The 24,281-nt window shown below is 42.1% G+C and overlaps 1 protein-coding gene across 2 annotated transcripts; it reads left to right on the top strand.

Moving 5' to 3' along the window:
- The first annotated feature begins 62 nt into the window (after positions 1-62).
- SNAP47 (synaptosomal-associated protein, 47kDa) lies at positions 63-20,199 on the top strand. 2 transcript variants are annotated; one of them, XM_010282303.1, is made up of 4 exons: positions 63-605; positions 6,088-6,572; positions 10,495-10,625; positions 20,053-20,199. In XM_010282303.1, exons 1-4 carry the CDS (start codon positions 109-111, stop codon positions 20,197-20,199), a joined length of 1,260 nt encoding a protein of 419 aa, XP_010280605.1. In that variant the 5' UTR covers positions 63-108. The 2 variants fall into 2 exon arrangements, with proteins under 2 accessions (XP_010280605.1, XP_010280607.1); XM_010282305.1 differs by lacking the exon at positions 20,053-20,199 and adding an exon at positions 13,838-13,900.
- The last annotated feature ends 4,082 nt before the right edge of the window (positions 20,200-24,281 follow it).

Here is a 24,281-nt window from a genome sequence, read left to right as displayed (position 1 = left end):
TTTATAGGTTGCTAAGGATTCTTGTGGTTTTTTGCCTCTTTAATTCTAGCTTCTCCTTCTGGCTTTGAGAGTGTTGCTGCTGTAGAAGAGGATCTGAACAGCGAGCTGATGAACGAAGACATACGTATCCATAGCTGGCCTTGTTCTTACTACTTGGACACGAGCAAGCAATGGGTCTCTGGCAGACTCTCGCTGACTCCTGTTGCGATCAAATTTACAGCTGACAAAACTGGGGAGCTTTTGGTCAACTTCCATCTTTCTAGTATCAGTGAGATCAAGAAGGAATCTTCAAATTTAATCTTCAGCTCCCTTACCATCTTGGAGAAGAACACCAAACACTGGTTCAGTTCTCTGCAACCCAGCAGAAATGTGGTGTTCAACATCCTTGAGCACTTCTGGAGGGAGCAGTTGCTGTCAAGCCAAGGCACAGGAGCAGAAGCAGCAGCTTTGCAGTCAACAAAGGGAAAAGAGCTGACCGGGTTATTGACTGGATCGCAGAAACGACTGGAGGACACAGCAAAAGTGCTGCATTACCAGGGTGAGCAGTTTGATAACATCCTGAGAGGACTCAACAAGATCGAAGGGGATATGGATGTGGCAGACAGGTATGGTACTGTAGCATCCTCTGAGCTAAGCAGTGGTTGTAGGATTGTGTTGTTTGTGTCTGGAACTCATGGGGCAGATCCACAGAAGTCTTTAGGAGACCAAACTGTTGACTTTCACTGAAAGTTCAAGCCTGCGATGGCCTTTTGTGGATCTAGTTTGTTGTTCGAAGACATTTATCTTGGTCCTCCCTTCTGTGTGGCATTTTTTTACCCTGGTGAAGTTGGTTTTGTATATATATACACCTGTCCTCTCTCCTTCAAGTAACTTTTTCAGGCCTTACAAGTTTCAGCCACAACTGGTGGAAGTGGTAGAGGTCTCCAAAATACTAACAACCTACAGGTTTTGAGAGACTAGGCAATGAGTTATGAGAAAGATGCAAATTAATGTCCCAACTGAAGGCCATGTTATGGCATTCACATTTTTATTAGATGTCCTAGAATATGCATAAATGAAAAATCCTGGAAGTTGGCTTTGGTTACTTTTGCCAGTCCTGGACCAGCCTGTTTTGCTGTTCCACAGCAAACACAACCACAGTTCTGCTTTTCTGGTTCTTTTCAAAGGCAATGTTGAACATGGCAGGTGGGCTGCTGACTTGGAGCCAGTTTCCTAGAGTTATCAGGAGACAGCTGCCAAATAATCTTTAGTTCAAGTAGCTTGTACTCTTTTCTCTGTGCATGAAAGTCAGCTATTGGGGCTGCTTTTTGCATACAAAGCGTGTATACTTGAGGTCTTTATATTTGCCTTTTCCTTCCCAAGGACGGACTTCCCAGATACACACAGCAGCGAGGATTGGGTCCATGGTGCGGATGTAGTTAGGGAAATGGCTGTAGAAACAGTGCTCCCTTATTTGTGCTATAAAATTACTTTTAACCTTACATGGACTGCTGCCTGCCTGTCCAGGTGGAATAAATAAATTTTGAGGAAAATATGAGCAGTGTTGGGCAACACTGAACTGCAGAGCTTTGTCTGCAGAGTGTGGTGGTGCAAGAACTGAGGAGGCAATACTAGACTATTTGTGGTCATCTCAGTCAGGCTCTTAAGCCAGTGTATTCAAAAAATATTAGCCACCAGGTGCTGCCTTTAGACAACAGAAATAAGGGAGTTGGAGCACACTTGAGATGTTGCTTAACTTTAGCTGTTGCAGGACTCTATGTGAATAGTACATGGTTGGTGTCTTAATCAGAAAGTTATGACTTTAATGATTAACATTCAAAGTGAATTATTCTATGCTATCTTTGCAGTCCAAAATAGTAAGATTAAGAGTAGCATTGTAATGTTTGAAGATATATAGCTATGAGTGTTTTTGTGGAAGCTCTGACACCTGCATGAAGAAACAAACACAATAAAGTTCAAACTAGTTGTTTTTGGAAGAAGCATCTGTTTTTAGACGGATATCATGTCTAAAAGAAAGTGTTGATTTCACAATGATTCTGATGATATTCTCCATACTCTTTAATGAAAAGCCAAGATAACTGAAAGCTTCAGCAATAGCTTTTAAAGTTCTGTAGCAATAAACAGTGAGTAGGAAAATAAATACCTGCTCATTGTTCTTGGAAGAGAGTTTTGTTTTGGGTTAAAATGCACTGGGAGGTATTATTTGTCCTCATGAATCTGAAGAGCTAGATGCTTTGATTTAAAAATGGAAAAATAAAGGAAGGCATTGGCCAAATGTTAGCTGAGTTTCTGTTTTATCTACAGAACGAAGAGTTTGTCCAGCTTGCTCACAGGCTAAAATGCAGCCCAGAACCATTAGCAAAACGGTGTTTTAATTGCACTGTGCTCTTTGAGGAGTTATAATACTTTCTAGCATAGTTTATGTGTGTGTGTGATTTTTCTCATAAAGGAGCTTCCACCTCCGCCTCCCACCCAAAGTCTTCTCTTAAACTGATGACATCTTCATGTCCCTAACCAGTGTAGAAAATGGGGAAGACGGTGATTGAAGCTCATTTGATTGGTACATATTAGGTAATTCAAATTATTAACATAGATAAACATCCTAATGTCTGTTAAGGCTCTTTGATTCTGGCTTTCTTTAGAAATGTGATGAGCTGTAACTACATGGGTAGTATGATGGAGAACTATTTTGCATGTGTAACGGATTTTGTGCAGAAGGAAACTTTGGCATATGAGTGACACCAGTTCGATGGTGGCATGTTTCATAAAAAGAACCAGGTCCCTTTATCTACTTTCAAATGTTTAAAACTTTGATTAACTTTATCTTGTCTGTATGTGTGGGCTTTTTTTTGAGTATTAATGCTGTTCTTGTGGATGCCTGGGTATATACAGCTGCTTTCAGTGGACCTGTGTGCCGATAAGCAGAGCTAAGTCTGACAGGCTAGCAGATGTTCAAAGACCAAAAATAAACAGAAAGCCAGATTCACTGGCTCCTTTTTAATATATTAGTATTAAGAGGACAAGGTACTCTGGTTGCAAATTTTGATTTGTGTATAAGGACTGGTCATATAGTTTGTTGATACAGAGGGGTGACTCCTCCGTGGAAGGCCAGAGAAGTTGGCTGAAGCCTTTGTTTAGGGCTGTGCAGCAGAAAAATCCTGACTGTAAATCAGACATCACACAGCCAGGATGTCAGTCCCTGAGGAAAGAGGGGAAGAGATGGGTGAAGGGATAACGTGATAAAAAAGAAGGCTCAAAGCTATCCAGAATAAGTTACCACAATGTAAAAGGACGTTTAGACTTCTCACATTGCAGCTGCTTTTCAGTAAGTGAACGCACATGCTTCTCTAACGGTGAATGTGGTGAAGCAAACCCACATTGCTGTAGGAATTTCATGACTTTTCATAGGTTAAGATACAGGCATAAGATGTTGTTGCCCTGAAGTACCTTGTTGTAACTCTTTCATACACCAGGAGCACAGAAAACGTGCTTTGCATTCTGTAGAACTGAGATCGGGCCGTTTGTTTCTGTTTAGCTGCAGCAGGTAGGTTAGAGCATGGCTTTTAATTTGGAAGATGGTGTGTGTACTAGCAGAGCCTAGGACTTTTTCAGTCGTTCTCTGTGTTGAACTTAAGTTGAACCTCATCGTCTCAGAATTCAGCCCTAAATCTATGATACTATGCCATTTCAAAACCTGTTGTTGTAGAATTTTCTGTTACATCTGCTTTGGTCTGTCTTTCCCCCCCCCCCTTTTTTTTTGTTTTTAAGGAGTGTCACAGCGTTTTCAGAGGGCAATGGAGAGCTCCAGACCCATTACTCATGTTGCATGCTATCTACATAAATATCTGATGTTCATGCTTTACTTGGGAGTAGATTCTTGGAACAATTCATTCTGCCTCTGCTCTCCATGAATTCAGTGGTTGACTCCCAGTATGACTTTTCTGCTTTGCTTAGCAGATGAATTTCTTTAAGTAGGTCTGTTTTGAAGCTGGTGTAGAACTTTGATGGCTAGTAAACAAAGCATGTTCAGTTAGAGCTTCCTCTTTCCGATTAGACACTGTCTGCAGCCAAATTAAACAGGATTTTAAAAGTGCAAAGCCTTCTGTAGATGCACTGTGATTCTCTCATGGAAAAGAAGCCACTGCAAAAAGTATCTTGAGAGCAGCACTGCTGTGATGCATATTTTATTAGGCAGTACCTTTCTAGAGTAAACTTAAAAGCAAAGTAAATCAAGCTGGGTCTCCGAAATAGCAATGAAGCAGTAGTACTTTGTATTTTGGCCTGATAAGGCTTGCATCTCTAGGTTTTAAGTCAGTAAAAATAGTCTTTTGTAGCATCAGTAAGATGGAAGTGTTTCATTAAAGATTTTATTACATGTGTTCTGGCTTCATTAGTAGCATTTACTACAACTACCATGACACTGGCACATGGCTAATCACTGGATAGTCTTTAAAGTATTTATGGGATGTGGGGGGGATGACACAATTCTGATCAGGGTTGAACTTCCTTAGAGCTTTTTTTTTCCTTTGTTTGGTTTAAACATAACCTCTTCCCTCCCATGAGAATTTGAGTTAATTGAGAATTGATTTGTGCCTCCAGAGATGGCTTTCAAGTTCTGCTCAGTGACTGACAGTTGGGCTGAGAAATCTCCATTTTAAGATGTCCTGATCAGGTTAGGGGGTTGCAGGCTGTTGTGGTTTGTGGGATGTTTCCAGCTAGCTCACCACTGTTTTCCAGTGGGGACTGGGTAGGGATGCAGTTGGATGCATCCTGGAGAGTTGACTTGGCCCTTCCTATGCCTGCCTGCAATTGGAGATGAGCCACTCCAGCTCAGATGTGAGGTGGGTACCAGCGGCTGCTGGTGGGTGAGAGAGAAGGTGGCTGGTTGCACAGTGGGAGGGAGTGGGGGGTATGAAGTTATTGTTGACTGTGCAGTGAGATGTAGTTGGCCCCAAAATTTCTTCCCAGCCACTGAGGCCGAGTCATCCTGAAATACAGGATCCTCTGCTCGCAGGATGGGTTTGGGTGGTGGGCAGGGGAAGAGAGGAGAGGGGGAGAAACGGGCATCATAGGTGCTGAATGTGGCCCTGCATCTAACTCCTGTCTAGACCTGGAGAGGGGTGCGAACAGATAGGCAGCACAGTACATGGAAAATCAAACCAAACCCACCACCTTTCCTCTTGTTCCTGGGGTTTTTTTTGGTGAAAAGAGTACTGGTGAGGCTTAGACCCAAAGAGATCTGTGATCCTTATCCTTTCTTGGGAGAGGACCCCAGAAAAGGGGGATAGGCTATGCTGAGAGAAAATACAACAGAAAGATCATGTCCTCCATATCATTGATACTTCCTAACGGTGTGTTACATCTTTCTTGCCTGCAGCTGGTAAACTTAGGTGCCTGCTTAGGTCTATCTTCTTGCTTAGAAATAAGGGGCTTGACTCCCTGTGTTATTTCTCGCTATATAGAGGTCATCCTTGGGAGCAATTGCTTAATTCCTCCATAAAGTGAGTCTGGTTACCTTTAAGCTAAGGCACCAGTTAGCCAGCAAGAAGGTCTGTCTCCTCCAGGAGCTACAGCAACATTGATGTTGAGGCAGACTCTGGACCCCAGTGGGCAGTCTCTGCTGGGCTTTTCAGCTCAGCCTTGAACTCTGTTTTAACTGGCAATGGGAATTTGGGAGTGGGGGCAAAGCAAAAGGTGGCATCCGACTATGGGGCTGAGGTATAAAAGAGTAGAAAAAGGCACTGGTAGTAATGGCCAAGTGTGGAAACATTGAGGTAAAAGGCAGCGTTAGCTGAAGAGCAGATGGGTGTAAACTGGCCTGAATAAATCCAGTTGAAAGCTGGATTCCTCACATCAGAACGGTGAGATTCTGGGACCGCTTTCCAAGGTGTTAGCAAATGAAGAAAAGCTGGTTTTTAAACCAGATGGATCCTGGTAAGCTGGGAATAGGTTTGAGGAGCAAAATAATAGAGGTCTGGATTCAGTGTTAAGAAATCTTTGTGTCTGTGGTAATTTGCTTTGAACTGGTGTGGTAGCACAACCCTCCTATTGGCTTTCACTCTTCTAACACTTTCTTTTCTCCGCTAGGTTGTTGACTGAGCTTGAATCTCCTTCTTGGTGGCCGTTTAGCAGCAAGCTCTGGAAAGCACCATTGGAAACCAAGCCAAAGGAAACTGCCACAGTTTCCGATTCGAAGAACCAGGAAGGAATCGTAATTAGAATTCCAGTTATTATCACCCACAGAACAGACTCAAATGTCAAGCCAGGAAAACTCACGCTCTTTGCTTCTGGCCTGGAAATCAGTGACTGCAATTCTCAGGTCATTCACCGGTTTGAATCAAAGGATGTGGATGATATCAGAGTTCATACGCCATATGAAATCAGTGTCCGTCAGAGGTTTATTGGGAAGCCTGACACTTCTTACCGGCTCTTGTCAGCAAAGATGCCAGAAGCAATCCCCATCTTGGAGATGCAGTTTAGCAAGAAGATACAGTTTTTAGAAGATGCCCTAGGATTTGTTGGTGCTAGGAAGTCTCCTCAGGTAGATTTGGGGACCTCCATTTGGCAAGCAGGTATGTGACAGACAAAGGGATCCATCTGTAAGCAGTACCACTAGCACCAAAAGTTTCCAAGTGGTTTTCAAACTCTGAATAGTGTATAATATTTACAAGCCAAATCCTCTCCCCCCTGCCCCAGTGGTGAGACCATACTGATGATAAAATGCAAGAAATTACTGCTAGGTGACTTTAGGCCCTCTTGCCGAGAGAGAGAGGGTAGAGATGGCAGAAGTGTGTGACCCTGTTTGAGTCTAGTTGGATTTACTTTCTCCCAACTACATTAGCAAAACCTGTGACTGTAGATGCTGAAGCTGAGTGTCCCTTGGGGGCCTGGCAGCTGGAACAAGCCAAGCCCTCTTTAATTTAGTGCACTCAGCTGGTGTTGTCACTAACTCCACACCACTTTGTGAAAGGGTTAGCTTAATTTGAGTTTCAGCTACTGGCCTGTGTTTTAACTCCAATGTCATTCTTTTTCGGTGATCACCCGTTCAGTATTGTGCCACTCTGTGAGGAAGGGTCATTAGAAACCCATTCCTCTCTCCTGACTGCATGCTGCAGAGTCCTCTCTCATTGCTGTCTTTCCCTTAGCAGTTTGTAGCTGGAAGCATATTTATATTAAGCCTGTTGTTCAGTTAAATGTAGAAGGTTTAAAACAAATTTCCAGTCCAGCAAGTTTTTACATAACGTATGGGATAAACCTCATGTTAATTTTCATATCTTAAAAAATAGAATTTTGTTATTTGAGAAATTCAGGTGTTTGGATTTAGGAGATTTTAGGTCTTAGAGAAGGTGAATGCATTGTTTAATCATGTTAAGAAAAAACAGAGAAGACCGAAACCCTTTCACAACAATAAGAATGACATTCCTTACTACTATTATTTCTTCTAAAATTCTGGGGAGGGTTGTTTTTTTGTTTTTTGTAATCAAACCTGGATTCATTTGGAGACGTGGTGAATTTTTGTCTGTTAGGAATTATTTCTATCTAACATGCCTGAGTCCTCTTTTCTCCCTAATTGTTAGTGACAAAAGAGCAAATCAGTGGATGCATTTATTGCCAGTGTATTAAAAATGAATAGAAAAATGATGCAGTAAAACAATAGATGAGCCTGTTTCTGTGCACCAAGCTAAAACTGGAGTTCAGCGGTGAGGATAATGTCCTCTTGTTGACAAGTCGTCAAGGGCCATAGCTTGGAAAAGCTTGTTAATTTTTAAGGAAGTAAGTCTTGGGCATCTGGCACTAACATGTCAGCACAACAGCTTAGAGGGAAAACAACCTGCTGGTTTCTTAAGCACTGAGTTATTCCAGCAAATTGGTGTTCAGTTCCTGATGGTCTTAAGGCTGGTTACATAAAATAATTGGTTATACAGCCCTACTGTGCTTAATTTCCCACTGCTCTGCTCTGTTTGCATCTGAGTCAGTGAGTCAAGGATATTGCTCTCCTACCCCCACCCGCATTTTGACTGTTTAATTTGGAAATGTCAGTAAAGAAAACTGGAGGTTATGGAAATCCTGACTTTTCCAGCTCCACCAAAACCCTTGTTTGTTCCTTCCCTGGAGTCTGTCGCCGTCTGTCTTCTGTCGCAAGATGGCAGTCACGGACTGCGTTTTAACCTCTGGGTTTTTCCATGGCTGCTCACATGGTGGAAATACTGATTTTTAATTTTTTTTTTTTAATTTTTTTCCCCTAAAAGCAGGGAAAAAAGTCAATGTTATGCATGCCTGCCTTTGTGTACACATAAAATATATGTGTGTATTTTCAGATAGCAAATGTTGATTCAGAGACTTATAGGAGAAATATCCTTGCAGCGGAGGTACATCTGTCTCTGTGAACTGGCTCGTAGTGTTCTTTGCCCTCGGTGGTGCAGCTCAGAGCCGTGAACATTTCCACAACTGTCATGGTCTCATCTGGATCCTGTCTGTTTATACTAGTCCTGCCTTAAAGTTGTGCATGTTGCATATTTGTATAAGTAAATACAAAAACCTTGTCTTTCCTAAGAGTTTTGGCTTGATTCCACCTAGAAGAGGAATTTGTGAAGAGTTTTAGACACACCAGATTATCTGAAAGTATTTTTAGCTGCTTTGCATGTCTTTTCTGGCTGTATTTTTTTTTAGACCGAGCCTCACGGGTGTTTAAATGCTCAGGACAGAACAGTGAAGTTCGTTTTGTAACAGAGGTTCTTCTGTGCTGGATTAAGCCAGTACTTTGCTAGCCAGTAACACCCTCAATAACTGAGGCTGATAACTACCGAGGATTAAAAAACGCAAGAAATCCTACAGCGTGCCTTCAGTATAACGATCTAGGGCAGTGCTGTCTCAATCCTATAGCTGAAAACTGATATTCACAGCTATTTATCCCTTTCGAAGCTGCTGAATTTTTCCTGCTTACCCCTGTAACTGAGTGTTCCTCGTTATTATGAGTTTCCAGCACCTTGTTCAGAGGTTTGGTAGCTTCTCGTCCTCAATGTGGTGGCAGCGAGTCTCACAGTCCAATTGGGTGTAACACAAATAAAACAAAACTGCTTTTCTAAATGTTTCTGCCTTTCTATTCAATACTCTCCCTTTTTTTTAAAACTAGAAAATTGCTGTGAAATTCGTCATCCCATTCTTTTTGTGCGCTTTTGTCATATCCCTCTCCTGTTCTTGTCCTCAGTGAGATTAATGGAGTGAAATGGGTAGATTTCTTCTTTTTAATGAAATAATCAGCATATGGTGACACTCAGCTGATAAGAAACACAAAGAATCTGGCTATTTGCTGCCATAGGAAGGTCTGTCATTCCCTCCCCGCTTGTCCTCTGAGTGAGACCACGACAGTAATTTACCATAAGCAGTGTTTTTCAGTGCCTGGCTCGTACCCCTCTGAACAGAAGGAGCATTTGCACAGGGTAACACTAGTACAGTGAATGACTTGCTTGTCTTAAATCTTGACGGTGTCTGAGTCCAGTGACTCTCAGGCTGATAACCAAATAATTCCAGGGATTATGAGTTTGCTGTAATTACTTGAGAGGGATTTAAGGTTTGATACTTTTGGTTTAGCTTTTGCCTCCCTTTTCACGGGGAGATAATGCTATCCAAAGCAGTTGGGTGTACACCGTCAGTTGGCCAGCCAGCTGGGCACCAGCTCCTCGACCTGGCCTCTGACATGGTGTCTGTCCTGATGTACCTAAGAGCTGCTGTCATTGTCCTGTGCCGGGTCAGGCCATGTGCTCACAGGTGGCAGCGGTAGAATTCTCTTCCTTCTCGGTGCCTGTTTTAAGTGGGAGAACTTTGGAGATGTTTGAAGCGCCTCTAGGAGCCAAGATGTGTTTAGCACCCATCTGCATCAGAAATAACAACCTTTCCTTGCAGCACGTCCCTGCTACCCTACTGGGCAGTGTCAGCTACTGCAGTAAGAGGTGATGCTTTAAATAAAGGACAGGTGGCATGTGGCACCAGGGATTGCGTCCACGCTGCTCAGCTGGGGGGGGCTGTTAGCATCAGTGTTGCCCTTCTGTTTCCGGGGTTTACTGTCTTGACTTTTGGGCTCTCTCCCTGATCGGTCACTTTTAAATTGTTTAATTAAAAAGATTAAAAGGAGAAGAAGCAGTGGGTGGAGAATCATCTTGTATCTGATTGGGAGTGCGTTGCTGTTCCACTGCTCTCTGTTCAGATGAATCCCCACAGCCCAAAATGAACCCATTCTCCCAATGTTGCCTTTATAAGTCATCTCTCAGCAGCCTGGTCACCTCCAGGTTAGGCATTGTACAAAATACAGCTCGTATCCTTTCTAGAAGAACATAGCTTAACAGGCAAGGTTGGGTTAGGCTTCTCAGAGCCTGTGCGCCTGGGCCCTTGCAGACTGCTGTGGAGCAAAGCGGAGGTCAGCCAGTTTGATACTAGCGCTAGTCCTCCCCGTTGGTGCAGGAGATGGCAGTCTGACCATGGGAATGTCTCTTGCAGCCACGGGACTCCTCGGAGGAGTGGTGCAGCCCAGTTCTCCGGTGGGAGGCAGAGAAGAGATGGACAGTGACCAGGATCAGCTGCAGAAGCAAGAGAAGATCTCCCAGGAAGAAGCAAAAGAGCTTAAACAGGTAAAGTTGAGGTAACTTTGGTAAGAGTTGTTTCACTCCCTTTGCTTCCTTAATAATATGCATTTTCATCATCAGAAACATAGTCAGTGTCCTTAAAATATTCCTCTACCTAAATTTAGATGGGCATATTTTAAAAATTAGTTGATCAAGCCTGTGATTAAAATACACTGATAACTTTATGGGTTTTTTTATTATTTTGAACAATCGGGGATTATCAGAAAAACAGATTAAGTGGTAGGATTATAAACTGAGGAAAATCCTTAACTGTAACCTGTTTTTTCTAAAGATAAAGAAGTTTAACAATTAAATAATTTTCAGCTTTTTTGAGTTTTCCCTATGCTATTTTATCCTTTTTAGTAAGGAGTAGCAGTTCTATTTCAGAAACATCCACAAAGCTGAACAAAGTGTTTTATAAACACACAGAGAGAACTTGTAGCTAGGAAATAAGTATGCAGTCCAGCAAATTAATATAGGGAAAGTAAGTTGGAGATTTTACTAGGAAAAAAAATAAGTTTATCCAGTCTGATATTGTTCCTCTAAATGGCTCTTTAAGGGATTTCACTCATAGTTAATGTTCAGAACTTTCAGTGAAGAGTCTCTCTTTGTAGTTTGTAGTTGATCTGAAACAGTGAACTAACTGGAAGAGCAAAGGAGTATGGTTTTAGTGGTTTCTTCGCTAAAATAGGTTTACTGGTGATGATCACAGCCACATCAGAAGATGTGATTGAAGATTAAACTTTTTTTTTATCCCCTCTAGCATCTTACTCTTTTGATATTCCATCTGTAGCTTAGTGATAGCGTCATGTGAAGTCTTTGCTAATTCTATTGCCTCTTAGCCAAGCCTGCAGTTTTCCAGCCCCCTTCTTTTATTTTATAGTTGGGAATTAGAATATGGCAACTTCTGCTAGCTTGAGTGCATTTGAGAATCACAAGACTTCGTAGAGACTTGAGTGGCTAAAAATGAAAACTTCTTGCAGAAAAAATCTATTTATTAAAATTAATCAACAGACAGTTGGATAAGTGAGAGCTTAACTTTTGCAGAAGGTTAATTTAAGAAATTTCTGAAATTCTCTATGCTGGATGGTAGACTAGAAACAGTGTTATTTAAAACAAAACAAAACACTTTCAAGATTAGCTAGAGCTCAAAAGACAATTCTGCCACTCCAAGCCAAGAATTTTTAAGCCAGTTATTGATTTGGGGTGGTGTGGGTGGGAAGAAGATCTGGATGACAAGCTATGAATGGCCTGATTTTTTTTCCCAATAATTGCTGAGCACCTGTTCCCTGAGAGTCAGGCCTCTTTAATCATCATTCCAGTTATTAATTATTTTAAGGTACATGCCGTAATTCCTATAAAACTCCTGTTCCTTTTCCTTTCTAGGTGTCACTGCATAAATACACAGTTTTAGACCAAAACTTGCTTCTGTAACCAAAATATAATCATGATCTTTTGACTGAAATATCTTATTTGGGCTTTTTCAAAAACAAAATGGATTATTCACCATTTAATCATTCTCCCTTCTTCTCATCTTTTAAAGAGCTCATCTCCATGATCTATCATGTTATCAAAAAATAAGCATTTTCTGAAGCAGCGTTGAGCTTTTGGAAGATTTTAAGGGAGAGTATTTCTCAATCGTAGTTGTACAAATAGCAGCAGTCTATTATTCACGCATGCATACACTTTGTACAGCTGTTATGTATTCAGAAGGGCTAGTTGTTCCTTCCTTAAATGTCAGCTTTTCAGCATGATTATTCTGTTTTGTAGCCACACCCAAAAAAGCTAAATACGGTGTGGAGCATTGTTGGTCATGGACTACTATTGAAGACACATTTTGCTACACCTTTCAAAAGACGCTCTTGAGGAGTTGCTTCCCCAGGCCCAGTTCTTGACAGTTGAACACCAACCTTTGTTGGTGCTTAATATCATCAAAGCAGTTGGCTGTGACTGGAGAAGCAGAGGAAACATAGGGCGGGGAGTTCAGTGTCTTTCAACAGGGCTTGTGAATTGGGAATGAAGCCCCTCATCTTGTGCCGACTAGTGTCTCTCCAGCTGCTCCCAACTCCCAGGAGTTGCCCAAGCACTGCTTATTCTCATTGCTCTGAAGTGCAAAGCAGAGTGAAATAGCTCAGGATCTTTTGGCTCTGTTAGGAGAGAACGTGGTGAGGTTTAGAGTGCAAGTGTAAAGGTGTGGAAGTGAAGGAAAGCGTGACTGAAGGGTGCAGTTCCTACCAGTAAAAGTGGATTTAAGAGGTATGGAGGTTGGGGAGGTATTGTAATGGGGTTCAAGGGCAGCATCATAGTAAATGCTGTAGAAAGCCTTCCGGGTATTGAACCCCTGGAAGCATTGAGGTGAAGATCTTGAAACTACATCTGAACAGAACATTTAATGCTTATCTATGGTATGTGAAGGCTTTATCTAAGGCTGTATTTGCCATATTCAACCATTTTATAGTTGAGAAGCAGGTTAAGTCCATAAATAGAAAGCAGGCAGGGAACCGGGAGCTTTGTCTCATTTCCAGCTGTGTGGACTTAAGCACTCAGTCATGACCTAGATTGTAGGGTGCCCCTTGCTGAGATGCAGCCTGCTGCTTTGTCCTTTTTTTCTCCAAACATGTCTCATCAATGAGCAGTACGCATAGTGGTTTTAGCCTGCAGCAAGGGCTTGTCGTTCATTGATGCAGTTGCTCCCAGAGAGCTTCTCTGCACTGTTTCTGTTCAGCTCCCACTTTGGGAATGAGCAGGATGATGGTTAATCATGTTTACAAAGCATTTAGAGAGTAAAGAGGGAAAACTGTTAAAAGTACAAAGCATTAACATTCATCAAAGACAATGATACTTGTGGTGTCAGACTTCCATGAATGGATTAAAGGTATTTGAGGTCCTTATGTTGATAACTACAGTGTTTTTCTGAGCAGTTTCCTCTCTCAAGGATTATGATTATCTTTCATTCTTTGATTATCTGTAATGCAAGCACTTGTGGGTGTTTGTTTTTTTTTTTAAACAAGCCAGAAGAGCTCAGCTCTTCCCCCTTCTTACTCATGATGTGGGTAAGTCCAGCAGAACTTTTGATGTTGGAGAAGTAAGAGGAATTTGTGATGAACAGACAAAGAGTTGTCACTCTTCCTCCCTCCTCAAAAATAAAGTACTTGCAGTAATAAGAATAGATGTTTTGAAGTAGGAATTGTTGAATGATAGTAAATTCCTTCCATTAGACCTAGAGGCCCTGAGCATCTGCAGTTGTGATTGGGTGCCTGAGTAAAGGACCTCACCAGGACTTCATGAAGGGACATTTATGCTAAAAGGCATGGCATTTGTGGCAGTGTAAGCTGCGTTCCTCAGCTGTGCTATAGCGATGGAGAAGGAAGCCTACAAAGTTCCTGTGGTCTCTGGCTGAGCCTTTGCCTACCTGCCTCACCGTGCCTGACACAACAGCACCGGGTATGGGAGGGGATATGGCAATATTAGCTTAAGGCTTGTGGTTGAGGTCAGGGGTTGGGAATTCACTAAATCGGAATTTATTTTGCCAAACCAGTGCTTTTTAATTTCTGAAAACGTTCCTGCCAAAGAACTGTTGCCCTGATATTTATTGTCTGCAGATCATGTATGCTGTGAAGAAGACAGAGTATTAAAGTTAATTCTGTAACATTTGGGAAAAAAACACATCCCAGTGCATATCTTTGTGGCGTTTTCTTCCTCGATGTCTTCTCAGGTCTAGATGGTTCTATTTCAGTCCTTTGCTACTTTCAGAGTCTCCTCAGTGTTTATTTACCCTTTTATCATGCCTTTGTCTCAGGAAATCACAACTGTTAGGTCAGAGAGAAAGTGTTTTGTTGAGGATCTGTTCCATTCCAAGTGCTAAATACCAAATTTGCTCATAGGGTGGCCTTGTTCCATGGCCTATAGCGATCAACAGACAACTGATCTTACCAGACACATGTAATGACCATGCCCTGGATTTATTTTTTGGAAGGCACAATACAGGGAGAGAACTGAGGTCTTCACAACTAATGCTTTGTATTTGCTTGTGTGTAACTTAAGAATTTAATGGTACCAAAATAAAAGGTGATAGTTAAGCCTGTGGAGTTGCTCGAGTATTTTTTTCCAGACAAGGCCAGTGCTATGTTAGTGGCACCATGAGTGCTTAGCACTCCCCGAGAAAGTGAATAAAATCAGACTTCTGTATCAGGCGAAGAAAAAACAATGGGCGAAATGAGTCACTAAGAATAAAATAGTAAACAGTGACCCTTCCATACTCTCCGAATAGGGAACTGGCTCAAAAGAGCGGCTGCTTTAATATTTGTCTGCTTTTGTGTGCTTCAGATACAAGGGACTTGCTGTCCTGTCAGACTTGCCTATTCCAGTGTTTTCTGTGCTCAGGAGTTTTGTGCTACAAGAGACAGCCTGATTTTCTAGAGCAGGCAGAGGCACTTTTGCTAGTGGCTGGTGTAGAGCCTGGGTGTTCGTACACCAAACGCAACTCTAGGTCAAGCAGAAGGAATATCTGTGCTTTGCATAGCTACAGGCAAGTGCTGATAGCAGCAATCCCAAACAAGAAGCACGTTAAAGCTACGTAAATCCATAGATTTTTGTTATGGCAAGTTACATTTGTCTCATGAAGCATTGACAAATGTCCTCTAGTAAATTGTGTCAAAGTGGTTTAAGATGTTTCTGGTCTCTACTGTCTCCCTGCCTATTTCCAGATGCAGCAGGAGAAGATGTGGACAGGCCTCTTAATATTTTCAGTGCAAGATCACTTAATCCCTATTGTGGATTTGCGCTTATAATGGGACTATGAACTGGAATATTTTAGGTACTGCCCCCCCTTCTTGCTACCTGCAATATGTTCAGCACAGAGGTGAAGGACCATACTGAATTATGCAGGTTATCCCTGTCAAAACCTCTTTTGCACCCTAGTTCAGAGTACTGTAAATGACAGTTCTTTGGTTCCTAATAACAGGTGAATTTGGCTGGGGAAGCTGCATTCAAGAGCCATTTATGGTTCTGTGCTCTGCTTTAGCGTTCAGACTTCAGCTGCGCAGGGTTAGTGGAGTGGATCTCGGGGAGTTCAAACTACAATTAGCAATACTTCCTGCACAATGACACTTTCTGTATCTTATTTTTACTGCTGGATACTCAGTATGTTTATATGGCAGATGGTACTTCACAAGCTTTAGCTAAATTGCATTATAATGATGGCATCTCAGGGCCCAAACCAAACTGAGGTCTCTGTTGTAAGATCTTTAGGGTACGATCTCTGTACAGTGCCTGAGGCTTTGAGTTTAGGTCTTCAAGTGGTGTGGCAAAATGATAAAGTAATAGGGCTAAGTACTGAGCAGGTTGAAGGGCTTGGCGTCCTCTCCCATCATTCCATTTGTGTCTATGTTGTGACTGTCTCCAGCTAAGCTGGTTGCTCAGCTCTCACTTGAGCCAAAGCAGAGAAGGCTGGGCAGCACTTGAACTCCTCCTTAAGCAGGAACATAAAAGAGAGCAGGTGAATCATCACTGAAACTGCACTGTGTTGTCTAGGTTCCCCTAGTCTTTACAAGAACTTGGGGTACGTAGCTTGGATGGACACCTCTTCTTCCAGCAAGGCCCAAATCTGCTGTAATTGAACACTTGACACAGGGCAAAATTGGAGAGCAGTGACAAATTTGCTTCCTTGTTTTTCACAGTGAGGACTCTGTGTGGGAATATTGGGTAACTTGCCTGAAGTTGCACAGAAAATCTGTGGCAGATCCATGAGGATAAATCAGACTTTCCAAATGACATTCTGGTGGCATAAATCTGAGGCTGTCTCAATGTGAGATTGACCAGTGCCTGAGGAAATGTGCCTTTAAAATACGTCTTTCATGGACTCATACCTGCTGTTTTGTTTCTGTAGCAGATAGAGTTTCACGCTGACTTTTCATGTCTTGGTTCACCATCCAAATTACGTGCTGACACAGAAGGCATTGCTACTCTGAGCAGCTGACAGAACTGGAGCAGTGATAACTAGACATCTTGCCATCGTTTTGCTTTGCAAAAATAGTGATCAGCTTTGGCCAGACTTGAGATTCTTAGAACTCTTTCCAGCAAGCTCTGTGGGCTGTGCTGGAAAAGCATCTTAACCATTTCAGGTCCCATTGGATTGAGTAGCAGCACTCAGCTTGAATGGTTGAAGATGCTGACAGACAAAGGGTTAAGGGATTTATTACCAGATGCTCTTAGGCAAGGAGAATTAATAGATGAAAGTGAGCCGCTTGCCTTTTATTTTTGTGTGTTTAGTAACCACATCGTCATTGCCTGCTGCATTTCAAGGCAGAGCCTAATTGGCAGGTGAACTGAGCAGAGCCCTGTAGCCAACTGAGTTTCCATTTTACTGCTTTCATGTTTTAAAAGCTTTTCTGTTCTCAACAATTGTGTCTTTTTCTGTATTTTAAATGTTAAATATGCTCTAATGAATGCAAAGCCTATCAAAAGTAACCTGGTTTGAAACTAAAAATAACCTGGTTTTCATGGCAAACCTGGGTCTTTTTTTGGCACAGTTTTGATTTACACATAAATTGGGTACCTCTTGGAGAGGTGGGGAAGGAGGAGTGTCCCTGCTTCCTTTCTGTATTCTCCTGTGCCAGCCCCTGTTCTGCTGCGTGGTGCTCTCGGAGGCTTGCACTGCATGTCACCACATTTACATTATGTGCTTACCTCAATGGATTTCACAAACTGAGATGTGCTGGGTGAGGACATGGCTCAGGAAAGCTGAACTTACCACACTGCTAGTGGTGCTTGGTGGTAAACCTCCAAGAGCACGTGCCTTGCTGCAGCAGAAGGTAGAGATGTTGAATGGCCAGAGGAACCATTCTGGAGCATGTGTCAAGCCATGGTCCAGAAATCATTGGCTGCTGCTGCTTTTCTTCTGCTGTGCTGGAAAACAAATTTTGGGATGCTCTTGGATAAAACTTTTTAATAAATTTGCTGAAAAAATGTCAGCATGGACCATCTTTAAATCATCTGCAAAGGATGAAGCACATGTCTTTCACCGCCCTCCCTTAGGATATACTGAAAGAGTGGGGTCTTGTCTCTCGTACTGCTATAAAGAATTAAAGGTTTATTGGAGTGGAGGCTGAAATCCTGTAATCTTTTCTCAGCTGAACATTGAAGCTGGACCTGCTCTTAGTTGGGTGGAGTGGACCAGAGGACCTTTGGAGGTCTTTCCCAATCTTAATTATACTGTGACTTTATGAATGGTGGGAGTCATTTCACATAGTGCTGGCTACTTTATTTTATGTTTTTATATGTATGTTTGTATATACAAAATATACACAGAAGAAGCTCAAAGGGAGGACTGAGGGAGAGCCGTCTCTGAACTTCTCATTTCCAAGTAGTCAAGTTACTTCCCTGGGAGAGGCAAGACCTTACTTCAGCCCCATGTCCCGAATCATACACGTGATAGATCTGATCATGTAATTTTTGTTTTTGGTTCATATGCTACACACGTCTATCACTTCCAGTTTGGGGAATTTGCCTTGCTTTCCTGTTACAGTGAAAGAACCTGAAGTGTTTAATTTGGTGTAGAAACAGGGGTTTTTAGCTTGTAGTTTTGTTAAGAACAAAAAAAAGGTAGATTAAGCTTGATCCATGGTTTGTTTTGTATTTTCGCTTTCGCAGCCAAATTGCAAAACCAGTTATTCACACAGCTGTATTTCTAGCTGCTTGCGATTTATGGGAAGAGCTGAGATACATTTTATGAGATAAATCTCACTACTGTGGCCGACGTCCAGCTTTAGTTAAAGCATTTCGTCTGCGCAAAATTCCCCTGCCATTCCAGCTAGATACGGTATTCCTCGCTGCTTTTCTCAAACCAGTAACTTGCATAGCTGTAAACGATGGGACTGCTGTGGAATTCAGCCCCACATGTGGATAAAGGGGCTGATTATATATATTTTAAAAGGAAAACAAGAAAACGGGGTTTGCCAATTGTTACCAAAAAAAAAAAAAAAACATGTATAGAGTACTATTCTTTTCCCCTGTTTTAACAAAATAGCTTTACCTGGATGCTCATGTACCACAGCAGTTGATGTTGTGAGATGGCGCTAGGATAATTTGCTTTCTTGGAGACTGTTACTGCAGTTGATTGGATAAACTGCTCTTACTAAGCAGGCAGTGTGAGGATATCCTCCTGGACCCATCTGTGGATGCCTGAGGAAGCAGATCACGTAGGCCAGCGGTGACAGCAGAGACAACCCCTTTGTGATCTGAAGCGACTCGGAAGCTAGATTTCCAGTCAGTATGAAACGGTGCTTCCAGATCTCCCTCCGATACATGCAAGGCAGCTTGCCTGTCAGGCAGGTGCTTTCAGTTCATGCAGCCAGGCTTATTAAGGGAGTAGCCACAAGAGGGAAGAAAAGGCAATGATATAACTCATGCCTTGGACTGCTGCTAAAAGGAGCCAGTGTAAGAGGGTAAGGAATTAGGACAGATTTTTCTTGTGTTGTTTGGAACTCTGCTCTTGGACTTGGTTGTGTGAACTGACGAAAATTAAAGTTGAGTAGGCCCCATAAGTCAGCGTGTGGTATCGCTGTGGATGTCTCTAGCCTTAAGACCTGGCTATCTCTTTTCACTTTAGAGGCTTCTGCCCTGCTTGGACCAGTGACTATAGGCTTTTTCAGACAACAGGGTCTCCTCTCAATCTTGGAGTAGCTGAAGGTGTTTGCTACAGTCCCACATATGAACAGTAATTTGCTAAGTGTAGTGTAAACTGGTTGATACGTAATATAATGCTTGCAGCCTGGAATAGAGCTGTAGCCAATGCATCTGTTGTTTTTCATCTTGGGTACAGCCTCAGCCTCTTGGCCACCTTAACATCCGTTCATACCACACCACCCTCTAGTCCCTCAAAAATGATTTGTTGATTGCCCAAGTCTCACTTTTTCCCTTCTGCTCCATGCAATGACACTTCTTTCTTCAGTGGATTGTAGTAAAACAACGTTTTCTGTCCTTTGACCTGGTCCCTGTCTAACCTTGCAATGCCGTCAGCTGTGTGATCCCCTCCTGGCCTTGCACCAGCCGTGCTTTGTCTGCATCGGCTCTCAACATGCACAGCATCTTAGGACAAGCTGCTGCTCTAAGGCACAAACCTATCAAGAATTTAATAACGCAGCCAGCAAAAAGCTGATGTTTACACCGATTTTTACTTTTAATTTATCCCCCACCCCAATAACGCTACCATTTCAGATTTTGTTTCTCTGGTCTTTAGTTCATTGTTTAGTTCATCCCAATCCAGTTTATTGGAGCAAGACGCGCGTCTTTTCATCAGCACGCTTCAGGGCAGACTCCAACAAAAGATTTGGTCATTTAAATCAATGAAATAACTAACTGCTATGGGTCTATTACATTTCTCAAAGAACTGGCTGCTCAATTGCTGAAAGCTCTCAGTCTTTTCTTCTGACAGATACTAAAGAAACTGAAGGGCCTTGCCTTGGAGACAGAAGCCGAGCTGGAGAGACAGGACGAAGCTCTCGATTCCATCACTACCTCTGTAGACCGCGCGACGCTGAATATTGACAAGCAGAACCGCAGAATAAAGAAACTAACGTAACGCCCGCAGGAGCCAGTGGGGGTGGTATCGTGAGGAAGAGGAGGATCGGGGAACTGTGTTTTTCAAGACTGTTTCTTTAATAGACACTTAGATTGTCTGGGAGGTGTTTGCAATATTGTCTGGAGTATGATGCTGCTGTTGTCGAGTTCCTGAGGGTTTGAAAATGTTTCCAGACTTGGATGATGTTTGAAGGCTGTTTTAGGATTAACAAGGTCAAGACTTTTAATTGCGGTGAAACAATGGTAGTGGATTCTTTACTACAGAAAATCTGTAAATATGTAGGGTTGTGATACAATCTGAAACAACTTTTCTGTGTTTTTTTGTGTTGCTGCTTTTGAAAGCTGTTTGGTTTTTTTTTAACTGCAGCGAAGAACTGAAGGAGAAATGAACTGCATATGAGACTACTTTAGATGATTACAGCCTATTAATTCTCTCTCAAGGTCTTTCTTTAAAATAGTTAATAGCTGAACTAAGGGCCAGATGTCCCAACTGCAAGTCATTGAGGCTTTTTTTTGTAAGTTAATGCTGAGGTGAGCAAATGATGGTGATAAAACCTTGTGTTCCCTGAGCGAATAGTTTTAATAGGTTTCAATCATGCTTTTCATGTACCCAGAAATTTTATAAGAGTAATGAAGACTTAGTGGCCACAGCTGTCTGTTGCCATGTCCTGGGAAATCAAGAGAAGAAGGTTAGTTAATGTGCAGGTATTGGTAGAGACATCTACTTATTGAGCAGATTTTTTTTTCCATTTGATAAATGTTTTGCTTACTTAAGTCACTTACAAAATGTATGTGTCAGAGCTAAATACATGCTTCTGCTTTCCAAAAAGGGGCTGCTGATCTTTGATGATCATCTACGTGTTTCTGTGTGTTTTATTTTTCCCCTTCAAACTGCACATGTAGTGAAGGAGTTGACTTTGGAGTGGAGAAAGTGATTTTCTTCACAGGCAAATTAATTCAGTCCTTGGAGTTGACTGTATCCCTTACTTGCACACAGTAGTTTTATAGTTTTGGTAATAATCTGACATGGGATGCAGTGTCCTTAGAGCATCATGAATGAAGCATTTTCTTAGTGTGGTCCCTAAATACCATGCTGGATGTGTCACATCTGGGGTGTCACATCTCTGACAGATGTTAGTGGAAGGTCTCTTGTCCCTTTGTTTCTCTGTCCTTCATTTTTCAAGAATTTCCCTATACCATTCTTCTACAACCCTCTGAATGGGAACTTCATGAGTTGTGGAGCATTATGTGGTTTTTCTGTGTCTACTTCTGATTCACAGGCTGAGGGGCCTGTGGTCAGAGCTGTAGGCATCTGTATAACATTTGATAGTCGTGGTCCATGCATCTATCTTATGGCTTTTATGTATTTGCACTAACTAGTGGTGAAGCATTTCAAGACTGCTCTCAGTTGTTGTCTAATAGGTTTTGTTGAGTTTACAGATGGCTCCATTGAGACTGCAGGGCAGTGGAGACCTTTTCCCATCCTAATTTACTTGATAATGTATAGGAGAGATTCATGGTAATCCATGTATCTATCGCCTGTGGCAGAGAACTCACATTTCATCAATTCCTACAGTTTACCACCTGTTTTAGTTCAAAGTATGCCTTTTTTTAAAATGTTTTTATATTAAAAAATTCTTCTTGTATTGCTTTCAAATACAACACTTTTTGTGCAATATTTTTAACTAGTGAAGCTTTGAACTGCTTATTCTACTGATAGTTGATGTGAAATTTTCCCGTTTCAGAGTAATTCAGCCTACCTTTTAAATAAAGGTACCGCAAATCACATAGAGTATGTTGTCTTCAAGATTTTACTCTACCTTGTTTTGTATTACTTCATGTTAGTTACTTAGTATTGGAGTAGAGGTACTTCTGCACTGCAAGTTCTTCATTTACAGTCCAAGTTGTTACTGGCATGCACTTTACCTACTTGCTGAATATGGTGATTATATATACATACAATATGTACTGTGGAATAAAATATTGTCTGGGGTTCTCTTGTTTGTTCCCAATACCCAAATCACTGTTGTTTTACTGTGAAAGGAAGATATGTTTACACAACTAATTATTTCATGAATTTAAAAGTACACTTTGCATAAAACATGTGTTAGCTGAACCTGGTGCTGACTGGAAACAGAGCTCTACACTGAATTAGTCCAAACCAGGTTTGCCAAAATTAAGTACTAATTACACGTTGTTTAGTTTAGGATTCGTTGTGCCATACTTTTTATTGTTGAGGTTTTTAACACTAACTGTTGCATCTGATTCAGTATTTTGTGGTTTGCGTTAGTCCAACATGTCCATGCTAAAGCAAAAATAGTAATATTGATTGTAAGAAGTGATCCATTCTAGAGCTGTGCATTAGCTAAATTTCATGTGCCCGGAGGACTTTCAATCTGTAATTTCTTCTTATTAAATATCTTGGAATAGTGATCTTCTCTTTTGTATTCACTTGGCTGAGAAGTTGCAATAAAAAACGCTCTCTCCACTCCCTTGTCATACTGTGGAACAGGCTTTAATGTAGCACTTCTGGCAGGGGTGGGTTTCAGGATAGGCTTTTTTTTTTTTTTTTTAATTAAAAAAGGAAAATATTAACTGCTGGTATATCATCTGTGTGAATGTCAGCTATCCTTGAGTGGACGATGAAGTGGGTGAATGTCAGCACGGTGTACGCGGCGGCTGGTGCTCTGTCCTGGAGACTGTGGCACAGGAGCTGCTCCCGCTCGTAGAGAGTGGACTAAGACCTGCTTGGACATGTCCCGATTTGAACAGCCTCTTGCTACACACGTGTAAAGATTTTACTCTGATCAAGACTTTTCTTATTATGTAATAATACAGCTGCTGTTATTGTCAAAAGTGCTTTGAGCCTCCTCATTTCCCTTCCGCCTGAAACCCAAACGCCATTATTTTCCAAATATGCTCCAATGGGGAAAGATGCAGCAGGTAACATGTACCAAACATCATTCCTGTGCTTCGTTCTTCTCTGGCATAATTGTTACTTGGACAAGGCTTAGAGACATAATTCCAGGGTAACTTTTGCCTTTTATACGCACAATTTTTAGTTCTTCACAGGTCTTTTACTAGAATGTGAAAAGTGGGGGGCTTTGTCATTAAGAGACATAAGGAAAAGAATAATAAAAGAGATTCTTCATTAAGAGACATAAGGGGGGGGGAGAGGTTCTAACCCAAAAAATAAGAAGGTTTTACTTGGGAAGGTAGTTGAAAACAGCTCCTGCAAAAACAGAACTAGATTGTACTGTATCATATAGTAGGTTTATTATCCAACATGTGTTCATGGCAGTGATGAGTGAGCCTGAAATGACTGGAGCTCAAATGTATTTCTGCAGAGCAGTTTGAACGTCTCCTGTGGAATCATTGAAATGCTGGTAGTAGACATGGCACTTTGCAATCCTCAGAGGAGTGGCGTAAGGAGCTGCTTTTCAGGCAATTAATTAATTAAACCAAAGCTTCATAATAGCTGTCTGTGTTTCTGAAGCCAGTGCTTTGAAACCACTGGTATGCTCTTCACAGAAGGAAATGGAGCAAAGCTGCTTGCAAGTGTTGAAGCCTGCCCCTGGGAAGAGTGTTTGGGATAGAAATTGGCCGTATTTACTTTTTAATATGACAAACCATGGCAGCAGTATCCCTTGCCTCTGCTCGCTGTGTGTGAGCAATGTCAAACCTCAGCCTGGTAGAGGGAAAAATAATTTTGTAATGGTCCTAAGTCATAGGTTTAACAGCTGGGCTGTGCAGAGCAAACAGCGCTTGGCTCGTCCTAACGCTCCGGGCTCCCGCGTTTGCGACTCGGCACGGGGCTGCTCGGGCTGCCCAGCGTGGACCCGGTGGGAAGTGCGTTGGCTTTGTGTGTGAGCAATGTCAAACCTCAGCCTGGTAGAGGGAAAAATAATTTTGTAATGGTCCTAAGTCATAGGTTTAACAGCTGGGCTGTGCAGAGCAAACAGCGCTTGGCTCGTCCTAACGCTCCGGGCTCCCGCGTTTGCGACTCGGCACGGGGCTGCTCGGGCTGCCCAGCGTGGACCCGGTGGGAAGTGCGTTGGCTTGGCCTTTGGCCACCAGCCCCCT

Source organism: Phaethon lepturus, unplaced genomic scaffold (genome assembly GCF_000687285.1).
Source record: "Phaethon lepturus isolate BGI_N335 unplaced genomic scaffold, ASM68728v1 scaffold6632, whole genome shotgun sequence".
Classification (NCBI taxonomy): Eukaryota; Metazoa; Chordata; class Aves; order Phaethontiformes; family Phaethontidae; genus Phaethon; species Phaethon lepturus.
This window is presented reverse-complemented; position numbering and strand designations above follow the sequence as displayed.

Bases quoted from the DNA above. Each gene is read 5' to 3' on its own strand.
- SNAP47 (XM_010282303.1), top strand. From the start codon at position 109: ATGAACGAAGACATACGTATCCATAGCTGGCCTTGTTCTTACTACTTG. The intron at 6,573-10,494 runs GTATGTGACAGA...TGTCTCTTGCAG, and splicing joins GACCTCCATTTGGCAAGCAG to CCACGGGACTCCTCGGAGGA. The intron at 10,626-20,052 runs GTAAAGTTGAGG...TTCTTCTGACAG, and splicing joins AAGCAAAAGAGCTTAAACAG to ATACTAAAGAAACTGAAGGG.